Genomic DNA, 14077 nt, shown 5'->3' with positions numbered 1-14077 from the left:
CAGTTTTGCCAGTCGGACTCTCTGGCCCTCTTCGCGGAATTCTTGATTTACAGAACTATTATCATCTTCGAAATCCGGGTTTTCGGGCGTTCTTGTTGTTGTTTGTAAAAGTGCATCTATTTCACCTAAGCTCTCCAGAAAGGAAGAAGAGGCTCCGGTTGTAGCAGCCATACCACGAAACCCCCCCCCCCTGGAATACATAAATAAGTGTACAGTGAAGGCGAAAGAAATAAGCAATTTTAAAAAGAAGAGGCATACGGGGTTAAGGACGCCCCTAAGATAGTATAGAAATAATGCACGAAGAATCATTGGAATTTCCCATCTTTTTCAGCTCTGCTCCCAAACAAAAGAGAAAGGGAGACTTAGTTTTAGATCGGCGTTGGTTTTTCCAACGAAAAACAAGAACATTCTTTCACGAACAAAATGCTAGTGGATTTGTAACGCATACGATGGATTTCCCATCGACGAAGGCCACACGTCCCTCACAGCCCTTTTAAAGACCAAACCATTTGCACCAAATTCTTGCAAATCCGCCAAAGCCTGACGGGGATATTCGACCCGATGATCCCATTCCACCCCTCCATGCACTGCTTCAGAAAGCGCGCTTATATTAGAGGAAAGGTCGGTTAGCCAATACGGATCGATATCGTCCACGATTTTATTAATCTCGATGCGTATCCTGGAAGCAAGGATTACCCCTGCATTCTGTGGATCGTTCGGATCGATAATAATCTCATCAAGGAGCTTGAGCATCCTATCCCTATGCGCTTCATTGGTGAGAGGATTGACTTTTATTTCGTTCTCAAGCCCTTCTAAGCGAAGAATAGCGGAGAGAAATGGTAAAGTAATAAGGGAAAGGGAGCTAGCTGCTTCCATATTGCCCCCAAAAAAGAACCCAAAAGTTCCAGAGGCATCTTCCATTCATTTCGATTTAGGTCTTTCTGCACCATATTTAGATCTTCCCTTTCTACGATCCGGAATTCCCAGCAAATCCTTGACTCCTCGAATACGATGGGATTTCACACCTGGCGAATCTTTCACTCTACCTCCTCTGACTAAGACTATAGAATGTTCCTGCGAATTATGACCTTCGCCTGGAATGTGAGCAAATATATCATGTCGATTGCTCAACCGTACTTTTGCTATCTTACGTAGAGCTGAATTAGGTTTTTTCGGTGTTCTCGTCGAAACACGCAGGCATACTCCTTGCTTCTGGGGACATTGATCTGAAGCTCGAGTACGGTCCGTGCGCCGTTTTTCTTCTCTACCATGACGAATCAATTGATTTTTTGTAGGCATCCCTCTTTCCTATGTCCTTCCCCCCTTTGCCCTTTCTAAAGTGGTTACTCCCGATCCAAAGCACCCCTTTTCCATTCATAGAGAGATCCAATCGTCAAAATCAATAAAAAGGCCATCATGGACCAAGATCCAAACAGATCAATCTTGTTAGGAGGTACTGCCCAAGGAAAAGAAAAGGTGACTTCTGGATCAGGGATAATAAATAAAATAGGAACCAGATAAAATCGTATATCGAAACGACTTCTGGCATCACCGGAGGGATCGGAACCACATTCGTAGGCCGACAATTTTTCTGGATAGGTTGAACTATTTGAAGCAAATGGAAAAGGAACACCGAGTGGAATCAAAGAAACTAGCGGACTGATCACTAAATAGATACAAATAGGTGCAAATTCCGACATCACCAAAGCCCACTTCGTTCTCTCGCTCTCCTCGCGGCGCTCCTTGCTCACGGAGCGGCATACCGAAAAAAAGACGCTCAGATGTGGATTCGAACCACTGAAGGATTTCCAGGGCAATGCCCCTTGCTCTTCCCACTGAAACAAGAAAAAAAGGATTTGCAGTCCAGCAAGAAAACGGATGCACTAACGCGCAACGGCTTTCGCGCTAGTTGCTCAATCCGTTGCTTGTTTTGCTCTAACCAGCTGAGCTACCAGAACCACTTGCCTAAAGTCTCTTTTCTTCATCTATGAGCATCCTACCTGCAGTGGAGGAGCTTGCTCAAGAACCGAGAGCCGGCCAGGGACTGGACGGCCCTCGTTCGAGAAGGTCTTCTTCGCTATAGACGCCACCAAGAACAAGAAAGGGGTGCTCCGCTCCTAGTCACTAAGCAGCTATTCTGTCCGACGGTGGACTCCATCAATCTGAGGTTCTTTCTCTCACGTAATTTCGCCCGCCCGTTCTACTTCCGTGCCGGAGGAAATGGGATTCGAACCCATGATACAATCTTCTTGTATGTCGATTTAGCAAACCAATGCCTTAAGCCACTCAGCTATACCTCCAAGTTGTTGATTGGAATTGGATGTGCCGGGTTGGTTGCCCGAAGATCCATTGCGTAAGCCGTAGCGCGCGTACTCTTCTTTACTGAGCGAGAAAGACTCTATCCAGATCTATGGATCTCCCCAGCGTCCAAGCGAGACCCCATCCAAACAAAATCCGCCAGCCGTTGGGCGAGGCCTTGCTTTCTATGAACACCTCACCACTGAATGAGAAACTTAGCCTCCGACCCGACCAAGAGAGAAGACAGGGTCAAGCCGACGCCGCCCTTCCTCACCTGCCTGAATGGAATGAATATCTCCTTTGTATAGTCGAGAAGGGAAAAAGCCCGGCGGGGAACAGGACCGTGACTCTTCTAAACCATTACATGACGGAGAAGTCCATTCTCGTCATGATCGATCCACGTCCTACCATAGTGCCCGGAGAACCTGCTTCTAGAAGATTTTATAGTGATCCACTGGAATCGGCCTCGGGTGACGCCTCCCTAGTCGTCGAAAGATTTCATCCCTTGCTCGGTTGTTAAGGTGGGGTGATGTCACACCCTAGCTAGTCATGCATTAGAGTGTTGCATCATGTTTATTCTTTCACCAGAAACCTGAAATGGGGATGACAGAACCCCCAGTCCCCTCTGAAACCAACTAGGGTTTACTAAAAACTTTTTCAATGAACCTGAAATGCCCTTCTAAAATGCCCATCATTTTTGTCTTGGTTCAGAACCTCTGCCAAAAGTGGTGCACATTTTCCTAGGCCATCTTAGGGTTTTTGAATTAAATCATAAATATTTGAATTTGGGCATTTAAAATTATATAAAATATTTAAATGCTCAAATAACTCCAAACTAAAATGTTTCATGTTGGAAATAATCCAACTATGGACCAGGAGTAGTTTGGTGATTTTAGGAGTAGCCTAAGTATTTTATTTAATTCAACAAAGTTGCGGAAGTATTAAAAGAACAGAAAACAGAAAGAAATGGAAAAAACTTACCTGGCGCCCAGCACCCGGCCACCTGCCGGCCCAGCCCAGCGCCGCTCCAGCGAGCTGCTTGCCGGCCAGGCAGGCAGGCAGGTGCCCGACGGCGACCGCAGCGCACGCCACGCACCTGCTCGCCGCCTCGCCGCTCCCCTCGCCCGGTGACGTCGTGGATCAGCCTCTCTCGCCCCCCCGAACCCCCCAGACACCCCCTCTCCTCTCCAGCTCCTCCCCCTCGCGCTCCCTCGCCATGGCCGATGCCACCATCGCCGTGCCTTCGTCGTAGCCGTGCTCCCCGCCACCCGTGCGTCCTCTCATCGTGTCCAGGAGCTCCGCCGCTGTCCACTCCATCGAGCAAGCCGAGCCCCGAGCGCTTGCAACGCCCGAGTCCACCGCAACGACCTCGCCCGAACCGCCGTCGCCGGAGATCCCCTTCAACGCCGTCGTCGCTCTGGTCCATCTCCGGCCACACCAAGGGCTTCGTCGCACTCACTGTGAGCTTAGCCATCTTCCCCTCCCTTCCGTTCTTGCTCCCGAGCCGTGTAGTGACCTCCCGGAGCTCAACCGCACCCACTGCCGTGGAGCTCGTCGCCGACGTGCTCCCGGTCATCCTCCGGCCACTCCACGGTGTCCATCATGCTCACCGTGTCACTTAGCACCTAGCTAGCCACTCCCCGAGCCTCACCGACCCCTCTAGCGTCAAGTTCGTCTTCGGCCGAACCCTGGTGGCCGCCAAAGTCGTCGCCGGCGCCAACTCCGGCCACCCCGACCCCAACGGACTCCACCAAGAGCTGCGGCTCGTCCTCAGCTCCACTCCGGTGGTCTCCGCGACCCATTTGGTGGCCGAAACGGCCAAAACCACTTCCGCCGCCGCGTCGGGCTCGCCGGCGGCTAAACGCCAGTGCAGCCGACCCGGGTTTGACCACAGGTGGGCCCTGGTTGACTCCCCTGAGTCAATGACAGGTGGGGCCCAGCCCTGTTAATTAAACAGGTTTAGTTTTAATTAAACTTTAATTAATCTAATCACACTGACACGCAGGACCCACTGTCAGGTTTGACCCGGACGTGTTTTGTTGACCTGCTGACGTCACACTGATGTCAGGCTGACGCAATAATTGATTTTCTGGAATTAATCTAATATAGTAAATTCCAGAATATAGTTTAAACTTCAAAAATTCATAACTTTTATTCTGTAACTCCAAATCAGACAAATTATATATGAAAAATGGTCAGAAAAATCCAATCTATCCATCTGTACTATTTTCATGCATGATTAAACAAGTTAACCTGATGTTTAATGCAGAACAAGGAAAAGCACTTTAAAAGGCCATGTTTGAGTTTGAAATTTGAATCTTTGATTCAAATTGGTTCAAACCCTTCTGGTCTTAGTTGCATTAGCCCAACACACTCATATTGCTATGTTTCATGCATGCATCATATTGTTGCACATTGTTTGGTGATGGTTGTGTATCGGTGTTCTTTGCGGCAGGTTCTGCCCCCGAGGAGTACCGTGATTACCCTAACGAAGAACCGTATCAGTGCATCGAACCATCAGGCAAGCAACCAACCATTTGATCATATCGATACAATCCCATGTTCTCGCTCCTGCTCTCTTTTACTGCATTAAGACAACGCGTTTCAAACTGCTGTGTGCTACGGTAGTTGAACCCATTTCCTCTGCATGACCTGTCATTGCCACAGTAACTAGATGAAACCCACTAGCATGTGTAGGAGTTGATTGAGCCATATGTATGTGTTGTTCCTACCTTGCTATGCCTGCTATGCTTAGAGTCGTGTCAGGTCTGGTTCATCTGGGTGATGGCTAGAGTGAAATTATTATGTCGGTAATGAGAGTGGTGTGGTGAACACGATTTGGTAAAGGTATCGATGAGAGGCCATGTAGGAGTACATGGTGGGTTGTTTCATTGAAGCCGACCTTAAGCACTGAGATCTGTATGTGTGATTTAAGATACAGCTACTACCATGCATTGGGCCCTGAAATATGACCCCGCTCGACTTCTTATTCACCCTAGCTCTCTGTCCAGGAGTTGCAAGTAGTTTCTGGTGTTTGTAGCCTACTGGAGGCCGTGGACAGCGCTGACCGTAGGGGTGGGCTGTGATGCGGTAGGTACGTGGCCGGGTGTACCGAATACCCGTTAGGTATCTCGGGAACCCTGTTCACATCGTTCGGGGCCGTATGGGAAACCTCGGCCGGACTCCCTGCGGATGGAACCTCGATAGGCGATAAACCTGGACTAGAGGCTTAAGTGTTTAGGTAGGTCGTGGTCTACACCCACGTCGGCTTTCGCTTGAAGTCTGCCGAGCACATGTCGTGTGCAGACGCTAAGTGGTGGAAACATGTATGAAGAAGTACACCCCTACAGGGTTATCATGATCTATTCGAATAGCCGCGTCCGCGGTAAAGGACTACTTGGTCGCCTATACAGTTCATAGACAAGTAAATGGAAACTAATAAAAGCCTTAAGATAAGTGTGAGTGCCGAGGATGGCTCTTCCGTAGGAAGACGGAGGTGGATCCTCGGTAGTGTATTGAAGTGGAGAGTAGTGGACTCGTGTGCGCAAAACCATTTCAAGTTGGAGTCTCGTAGGTTAGCCTAGCCAAGAGTCAAAGCTGGCTTGCTGCAATAACTCCGCCAACCCTTCTTGATAATATGCATGTATGTAGGATCTGATGTAAGTCTTGCTGAGTACCTTTGTACTCATGTTGCTATAATTTACATTTTTACGGAAGACGCTGCAACCCCTTCTGATGGGTTCTACGTAGACGTTGACATCAATGAGTAGGCTAAGGCCCAGGTGGTGATCCTGAGCTTGTGAAGGACCACGTAGTATAGCTAGGCTTTCCAAGCCTCTTTTATTTTACTAGTTGTCTGTACTCAGACAAGTAACTTCCGCTGCTGGTTTGTATGACTGTATGACTTGAATGCTGGGTCGTGTGACCCGTACCTTTGTGTATGTTATGTATGGCTCTCTGAGCCTTAAATAAAGTACTTGTGTCATAGAGTCATGTTGTGATGCCTTGTTGTGTTTGCACATATCGAGCATATTGTGTGTATGATTGAAATGCTTGGTATGTGTGGGATCTAACTACCTAGTTGTTTATCCTTAGTAGCCTCTCTTACCGGGAAATGTCTCCTAGTGTTACACCGAGCCATGGTAGCTTGCTACTGCTCTGGAACACTTAGGCTGGCCGGCATGTGTCCTTCTTCGTTCCTGTGTCTGTCCCTTCGGGGAAATGTCACGCGCTGAGTACCGGAGTCCTGTTAGCCCGCTACAGCCCGGTTTACCGGAGTCCTGCTAGCCTAGTGCTACAGCCCGGACCCACTTGCTGATGACCGACACGTTCGTTGCTGGGTCATGGATGCCTGTCCCTGTAAGCACTGTGCCACTTTGGGTTTACGACTAGTCATGTTAGCCCGGGCTCTTTATCATATGAATGCTAGCGACACTATCATATACGTGAGCCAAAAGGCGCAAACGGCCCCGGGCAAAGGTAAGGCGACACCCGTGAGGATGCCGTGCGTGAGGCCGCAAAGTGATATGGGGTGTTACAAGCTAGATTCGATGTGACATCGAGTCGGGGTCCTGACAGCGTTGGCATCAGAGCAGACTGCCTGTAGGTTCTCCAAGCCAAACTGGTCGATGTTGAGTCTAGAAATTCTTTAGTTATATGTAGGGGAATTGTTTGTGGGTTGGAACGTAAGGCTCTTTTTACTCCTTTATCTTATGACATTCTGATCTGAGTCAGTCTATTCTTCCACCGGGGGTTAAGGAATTAGGATCTATTCTCTCTATCAGGATCACGTGTTACTAATCAGTAGTACCTTATAGGTTCGATGGTTACAAGCCTAGTTCAGTTCTACTACCACATTATGTTGCTAGGATGGACTCAGAACTTTGATATGATGATGTTGAGTGTGAATGAAATCCTTTGTCAAATGTCTCAAAATCCTTCTTGAGCATTTACAGCTGTTATGCTGCCGAAATTTTGCTAGAAATTCTAATGCCTTTGCATTATGATTGTGTTTTCAGATGGCCACGCGCGACCTCAATCAAGTGGTTCGCCTGACTCGATGCCTAGATGTACCCGGTCATACCGCCATGTTGGTCAGGGTAATGACTGAGGCTGGATACCGTTGGTATCCTGAGTACACGGTCGAAGAGCAATTCCGAGACTTTAATCAAAGCCAGTATCTCTGCACTGTCAGGATATTTCCATCTTATCCTGGGTCCACCGAGCCCCTTCACTGCTCCTATTGTCAGGACCCCGACTCGATGTCACATCGATCTAGCCGGTAACACCTCATATCACTTCGCGGCCTCACGCACGGTATCCCCACGGGTGTCGCCTTACCTCTGCCCGGGACCGTTTGCGCCTTTTGGCTCACGTATATGATGGTGTCGCTAGCATCCATATGATAAAGAGCCCGGGCTGACATGACTAGTCGTAAACCCAAAGTGGCACAGACTTACAGGGACAGGCATCCATGACCCAGCTTCGAACGTGTCGGTCATCAGCAAGTGGGTCCGGGCTGTAGCACTGGGCTAGCAGGACTCCGGTAAACCGGGCTGTAGCGGGCTAACAGGACTCCGGTACTCAAAGTGTGACATTTCCCCGAAGGGACAGACATAGGAACGAAGAAGGACACATGCCGGCCAGCCTAGGTGTTCCAGAGCAGTAGCAAGCTACCATGGCTCAGTGGTAACACTAGGAGACATTTCCCGGTAAGAGAGGCTACTAAAGATAAACAACTAGATAGTCAGATCCCACACATACCAAGCATTTCAATCATACACACAATATGCTCGATATGTGCAAATACAACGAAGCATCACAACATGACTCTACGACACAAGTACTTTATTTAAGGCTCAGAGAGCCATATATAACATACACAAAAGTACGGGTCTCACGACCCAACATACAAGTCATACAGTCATACAAACCAGCAGCGGAAGTAACTTGTCTGAGTACAGACAACTAATAAAATAAAAGAGGCTTGGAAAGCCTAGCTATACTACGTGGTCCTTCACAAGCTCAGGGTCACCACCTGGGTCTTTAGCCTACTCGTTGATGTCAACGTCTACATAGAACCCATCAGAAGGGGTTGAAGCGTCTACTGTAAAAATGTAGATTATAGCAACATGAGTACAAAGGTACTCAGCAAGACTTACATCAGAACCTACATACATGCATATTATCAAGAAGGGTTGGTGGAGTTATTGCAGCAAGCCAGCTTTGACTCTTGGCTAGACTATCCTACGATACTCCAACTTGAAATGGTTTTGCGCACACGAGTCCACTACTCACCACTTCAATACACTACCGAGGATCCGCCTCCGTCTTCCTACGGAAGAGCCATCCTCGGCACTCACACTTATCTTGAGGCTTTTAACAGTTTCCATTTACTTGTCTATGAACTGTATAAGCAACCAAGTAGTCCTTTACCGCGGACGCGGCTATTCGAATAGATTATGATAACCCTGCAGGGGTGTACTTCTTCATACATGTTTCCACCACTTAGCGTCTGCACACGACATGTGCTCGGCAGACTTCAAGCGAAAGCCGACGTGGGTGTAGACCACGACCTACCTAAACACTTAAGCCTCTAGTCCAGGTTTATCGCCTATTCAGGTTCCATCCGCAGGGAGTCCGGCCAGGGTTTCCCATACGGCCCCGAACGATGTGAACAGGGTTCCCGAGATACCTAACGGGTATTCGGTACACCGTGCCACGTACCTACCGCATCACAGCCCACCCCTACGGTCAGCGCTGTCCACGGCCTCCAGTAGGCTACAAACACCAGAAACTACTTGCAACTCCTGGACAGAGAGCTAGGGTGAATAAGAAGTCGAGCGGGGTCATATTTCAGGGCCCAATGCATGGTAGTAGCTGTATCTTAAATCACGCATACAGATCTCAGTGCTTAAGGTCAGCTTCAATGAAACAACCCACCATGTACTCCTACATGGCCTCTCATCGATACCTTTACCAAATCGTGTTCACCACACCACTCTCATTACCGACATAAACATTTCACTCTAGCCCATCACCCAGATGAACCAGACCTGACACGACTCTAAGCATAGCAGGCATAGCAAGGTAGGAACAACACACACATATGGCTCAAACAACTCCTACACATGCTAGTGGGTTTCATCTAGTTACTGTGGCAATGACAGGTCATGCAGAGGAAATGGGTTCAACTACCGTAGCACACAGCAGTTTGAAACGCGTTGTCTTAATGCAGTAAAAGAGAGCAGGAGCGAGAACATGGGATTGTATCGATATGATCAAATGGTTGGTTGCTTGCCTGATGGTTCGATGCACTGATACGGTTCTTCGTTAGGGTAATCACGGTACTCCTCGGAGGAAGAACCTGTCGCAAGGACACCGATACACAACCATCACCAAACAATGTGCAACAATATGATGCATGCATGAAACATGGCAATATGAGTGTGTTGGGCTAATGCAACTAAAACCAGAAGGGTTTGAACAAATTTGAATCAAAGATTCAAATTTCAAACTCAAACATGGCCTTTTAAAGTGCTTTTCCTTGTTCTGTTTAAAACATCAATTTAACTTGTTTGATCATGCATGAAAATAGTACAGATGGATAGATTGGATTTTTCTGATCATTTTTCATATATAATTTGTCCAATTTGGAGTTACAGAATAAAAGTTATGAATTTTTGAAGTTTAAATTATATTCTGGAATTTCCTGATTAAAATTAAATCCAGAAAATCAATTTCTGCGTCAGCCTGACGTCAGTGTGACGTCAGCAGGTCAACGGAACAGGTCTGGGTCAAACCTGACAGTGGGTCCCGCATGTCAGGGTGATTATTTTAATTAAAACTTAATTAAAATTAATCCTGTTTAATTAACAGGGCTGGGCCCCACCTGTCATTGACTCAGGGGAGTCAACCAGGGCCCACCCGTGGTCAAACCCGGGTCGGCTGCACCGGCGTTTAGCCGCCGGCGAGCCCGACGCGGCGGCGGAAGTGGTTTTGGCCATTTCGGCCACCAAATGGGCCGCGGGGACCACCGGAGGGAAGCTGAGGACAAACCGCAGCTCTTGGCGGAGTCCGTTGAGGTCGGGGTGGCCGGAGTTGGCGCCGGCGACGACTTTGGCGGCCACCGGGGTTCGGTCGGAGGTGAACTTGGCGCTAGAGGGTTCGGTGAGGCTCGTGGAGTAGCTAGCTAGGTGCTGCGGGACTTGGTGAGTAAGATGGACACCATCTTGTGGCCGGAGGATGACCGGGAGCACGTCGGCGACGAGGTCCACGGCGGTGGGTGCGGTTGAGCTCCGGGAGGTTGCTACACGGCTCGGGAGCAAGAACGGAAGGGAGGGGAAGATGGCTAAGCTCACAGTGAGTGCGACGGAGTCCTTGGTGCGGCCGGAGATGGACCGGAGCGACGATGGCGTTGAAGGGGATCTCCGGCGACGGTGAGCTCGGGCGAGGTCGGTGCGGTGGTCTCGGGCGTTGCGAGCGCTCGGGGCTCGGCTGCTCGATGAAGTGGACAGCGGCGGAGCTCCTGGACACGGTGAGACGGCGTGGGGTGGTCGGAGGGCGTGGCTACGGCGAGGGGGTGGCGGCGATGGCGTCGGCCATGGCTGGGGCGTGCGAGGGGGAGGAGCTGGAGAGGAGAGGGGGTGTCTGGGGGGTTCGGGGGAGAGAGGGAGGCCGATCCACGACGTCACCTGGCGAGGGGAGCGGCGAGGCGGCGAGCAGGTGCGTGGCGCACGCCGCGGTCGCCGTCGGGCACCTGCCTGCCTGCCTGGCCGGCAAGCAGCTCGCTGGAGCGGTGCTGGGCTGGGCCGGCAGGTGGGCCGGGGGCAGGCGCCAGGTAAGCTTTCCCCTTTTTTTTCTGTTTCTGTTTTTTTAATCTATCTGCAACTTTGTTGAATTTAATAAAATACCTAGGCAACTTCAAAAATCACCAAATTACTCCTGGTCCATAGTTGGATTATTCCCAACATGAAACATTTTAGTTTGGAGATATTTGAGCATTTAAATATTTTATATAATTTTAAATGCCCAAATTCAAATATTTATGAATTAATTCAAAAATCCTAAGATGGCCTAGGAAAATGTGCACCACTTTTGGCAGGGGTTCTGAACCAAGACAAAAATGATGGGCATTTTAGAAGGGCATTTCAGGTTCATTGAAAATTATTTTAGTAAACCCTAGTTGGTTTCAGAGGGGACTGGGGGTTCTGTCATCCCCATTTCAAGTTTCTGATGAAAAAGTAAACATGATGCAACACTCTAATGCATGACTAGCTAGGGTGTGACAACTCACCCCCACTCAAAAGAATCTCGTCCCGAGATTTGGGTTCCTCCGGAAAGAAGGCGGGGTACTCGAGTCGAAGACGATCCTCCCTTTCCCAAGTTGCTTCATCCTCAGAATGGTGCGACCATTGAACCTTGAGAAACTTGATATTATGACGCCGAGTGGTACGCTCGGCCTGATCGAGGATACGAATGGGGTACTCTCGATATGTAAGATTATCTTGGAGATCAAGCGTTTCATGGTCCACTCCACGGATAGGATCCGAGAAGCAACGCCTGAGTTGAGAAACGTGGAAGACATCGTGGACTCTGGAGAGATGCGGAGGTAGTTCCAACTGGTAGGCAACTTCTCCTCGTTTGGCAAGAATGCGAAAAGGTCCAATGTAACGAGGAGCCAATTTGCCTTTGATACCGAAACGATGGGTTCCCTTCAGAGGGGTAACCCGAAGATAAGCCTTCTCGTCAACCTCGAAAGTCATAGCCTTATGTTTTCGGTCATATTGACTCTTTTGACGAGATTGGGCTGTTTTCAACTTTTCACGAACGATGCGAACTTGTTCTTCTGCTTCCTGAATCATATCCGGGCCAAAGAATTGTCTTTCCCCGGTCTCTGACCAGTTAAGAGGTGTTCGACACCGTCGTCCATAGAGAACTTCAAAAGGGGCTTTACCCAAGCTAGATTGATAACTGTTGTTGTAAGCGAATTCGGCAAATGGAAGGCACTTCTCCCAGTCCATCCCGAATGAGATAACAGAGGCTCGAAGCATGTCCTCTAGAATCTGGTTGACGCGTTCCACTTGACCACTCGACTGAGGGTGGAAAGCGGTGCTAAAGGAGAGACGGGTTCCCATAGCATTTTGGAAACTTTCCCAAAATCGAGAGGTGAAGAGACTTCCTCGATCCGAGTTAATTTCCAAAGGAACACCATGGAGAGACACTATTCGGGAGATGTATAAGTCTGCCAGCTGACTAGCAGTTATACTCTCACGAACAGGTAGGAAATGGGCTACTTTGGAAAGACGATCGACCACGACGAAAATAGCATTATTCCCCCTCTTAGTCCTGGGAAAACCGGTAATGAAATCCATGCCAATTTTATCCCATTTCCATTCAGGAATGGCTAAGGGTTGAAGGGTGCCAGCAGGCCGTTGGTGCTCTGCTTTTACACGACGACAGACGTCGCAATTAGCAATATACTGAGCAATTTCTCTCTTCATCCTAGTCCACCAGAACCTCTGGCGTAGGTCCTGATACATCTTAGTACCACCGGGATGAATAGTGAGAGGAGATTCATGAGCCTCCTTAAGGATCAACTGCCGTAGATGCTGGTTCTTGGGAACCACTAGACGGTTCTCAAAGTACACAACACCATGATCATTTGTGGAGAAACAACTAGCACCTCCGCTAGCAATGTTCTCCTTGATCTTAGTTATTCCCTTATCTCGCTTCTGGGCAGCAATGATTTGATCCGTAAGAGTAGGTTTCGCCACCAAGGTGGAAAGAAATCCTTGAGGAACAATGTGGAGGTTAAGCTTCCGAAATTCCTCATGGAGAAGCGGTTGACTTTGTTGTAACATCAGATTGTTACAATAAGATTTACGACTTAGCGCATCAGCCATGACGTTGGCTTTCCCTGGGGTGTAGGTTATTCCTAAGTCGAAATCTGTGATCAACTCGACCCAACGTCTTTGCCTGAGATTCAAATCCGGTTGGGTGAAGATGTACTTCAGACTTTGGTGATCAGTGAATATTTCGCAACGATTACCGAGGAGGTAATGTCGCCAGGTCTTAAGTGCATAGACTACGGCTGCAAGCTCTAGATCATGAGTAGGATAATTCTCCTCATGTGGGTGCAATTGCCGTGAAGCATAGGCAATTACGTGTCGATCTTGCATGAGAATGCAACCTAGTCCTTGTCGCGAGGCGTCGCAGTAGATAACAAAGTCCTTGGAAAAGTCTGGCGGTACCAGTACGGGAGCAGAAGTCAGGCGTCTTTTCAGTTCCTGAAAGCTGTGCTCACATTGTGGAGTCCCTTCGAACTTCTTATCTTTCTTGAGGAGTTCGGTTAGAGGTTTAGCAACCTTGGAGAAGTTCTCGACAAAGCGACGACAATAGCTCGCTAAGCCCAGAAAGCTCCGAACTTGCTTGACCGATTCAGGTGGAGTCCAATTAAGGACGGCTTGAACTCGCTCAGGGTTAACAGCAATACCTTTACCAGATATTACATGACCCAAATAGGTCACTTCTGGCAACCAGAATTCACATTTAGAAAATTTGGCATAAAGGCGATGCTCTCGAAGTTTCTGCAACACTAGCCTTAGATGTTCGGCATGTTCTTCCTCGTTCTTGGAGTAGATGAGTATATCATCGAGGTAAACCACGACGAATTTATCCAAATACTCCATGAAGATTGAGTTCATTAACCGAGAAAAGGTGGCTGGAGCGTTGGTTAAACCGAAGGACATGACGGTGTACTCGTATTGGCCGTAACGAG

The 14077-nt window shown here is 48.7% G+C and overlaps 2 protein-coding genes across 2 annotated transcripts; both read right to left on the bottom strand.

Annotated features, from left to right (window-relative positions):
- Positions 1-890: 890 nt before the first annotated feature.
- Positions 891-1299, bottom strand: LOC119305295 (ribosomal protein S12, mitochondrial). The gene has a single exon (XM_037581859.1). The coding sequence runs from the start codon at positions 1297-1299 to the stop codon at positions 922-924; it is 378 nt and encodes a 125-aa protein (XP_037437756.1). The 3' UTR covers positions 891-921.
- Positions 1300-1304: 5 nt separating this feature from the next.
- Positions 1305-1876, bottom strand: LOC119305296 (NADH-ubiquinone oxidoreductase chain 3-like). The gene has a single exon (XM_037581861.1). The coding sequence runs from the start codon at positions 1698-1700 to the stop codon at positions 1344-1346; it is 357 nt and encodes a 118-aa protein (XP_037437758.1). The 5' UTR covers positions 1701-1876; the 3' UTR covers positions 1305-1343.
- Between the last annotated feature and the right edge of the window lie 12201 nt (positions 1877-14077).

Source organism: Triticum dicoccoides, chromosome 5B (genome assembly GCF_002162155.2).
Source record: "Triticum dicoccoides isolate Atlit2015 ecotype Zavitan chromosome 5B, WEW_v2.0, whole genome shotgun sequence".
Taxonomy (NCBI): Eukaryota; Viridiplantae; Streptophyta; class Magnoliopsida; order Poales; family Poaceae; genus Triticum; species Triticum dicoccoides.
Note: the sequence above shows the minus strand (reverse complement) of the source record. Positions and strands in the feature narration are given on the sequence as shown.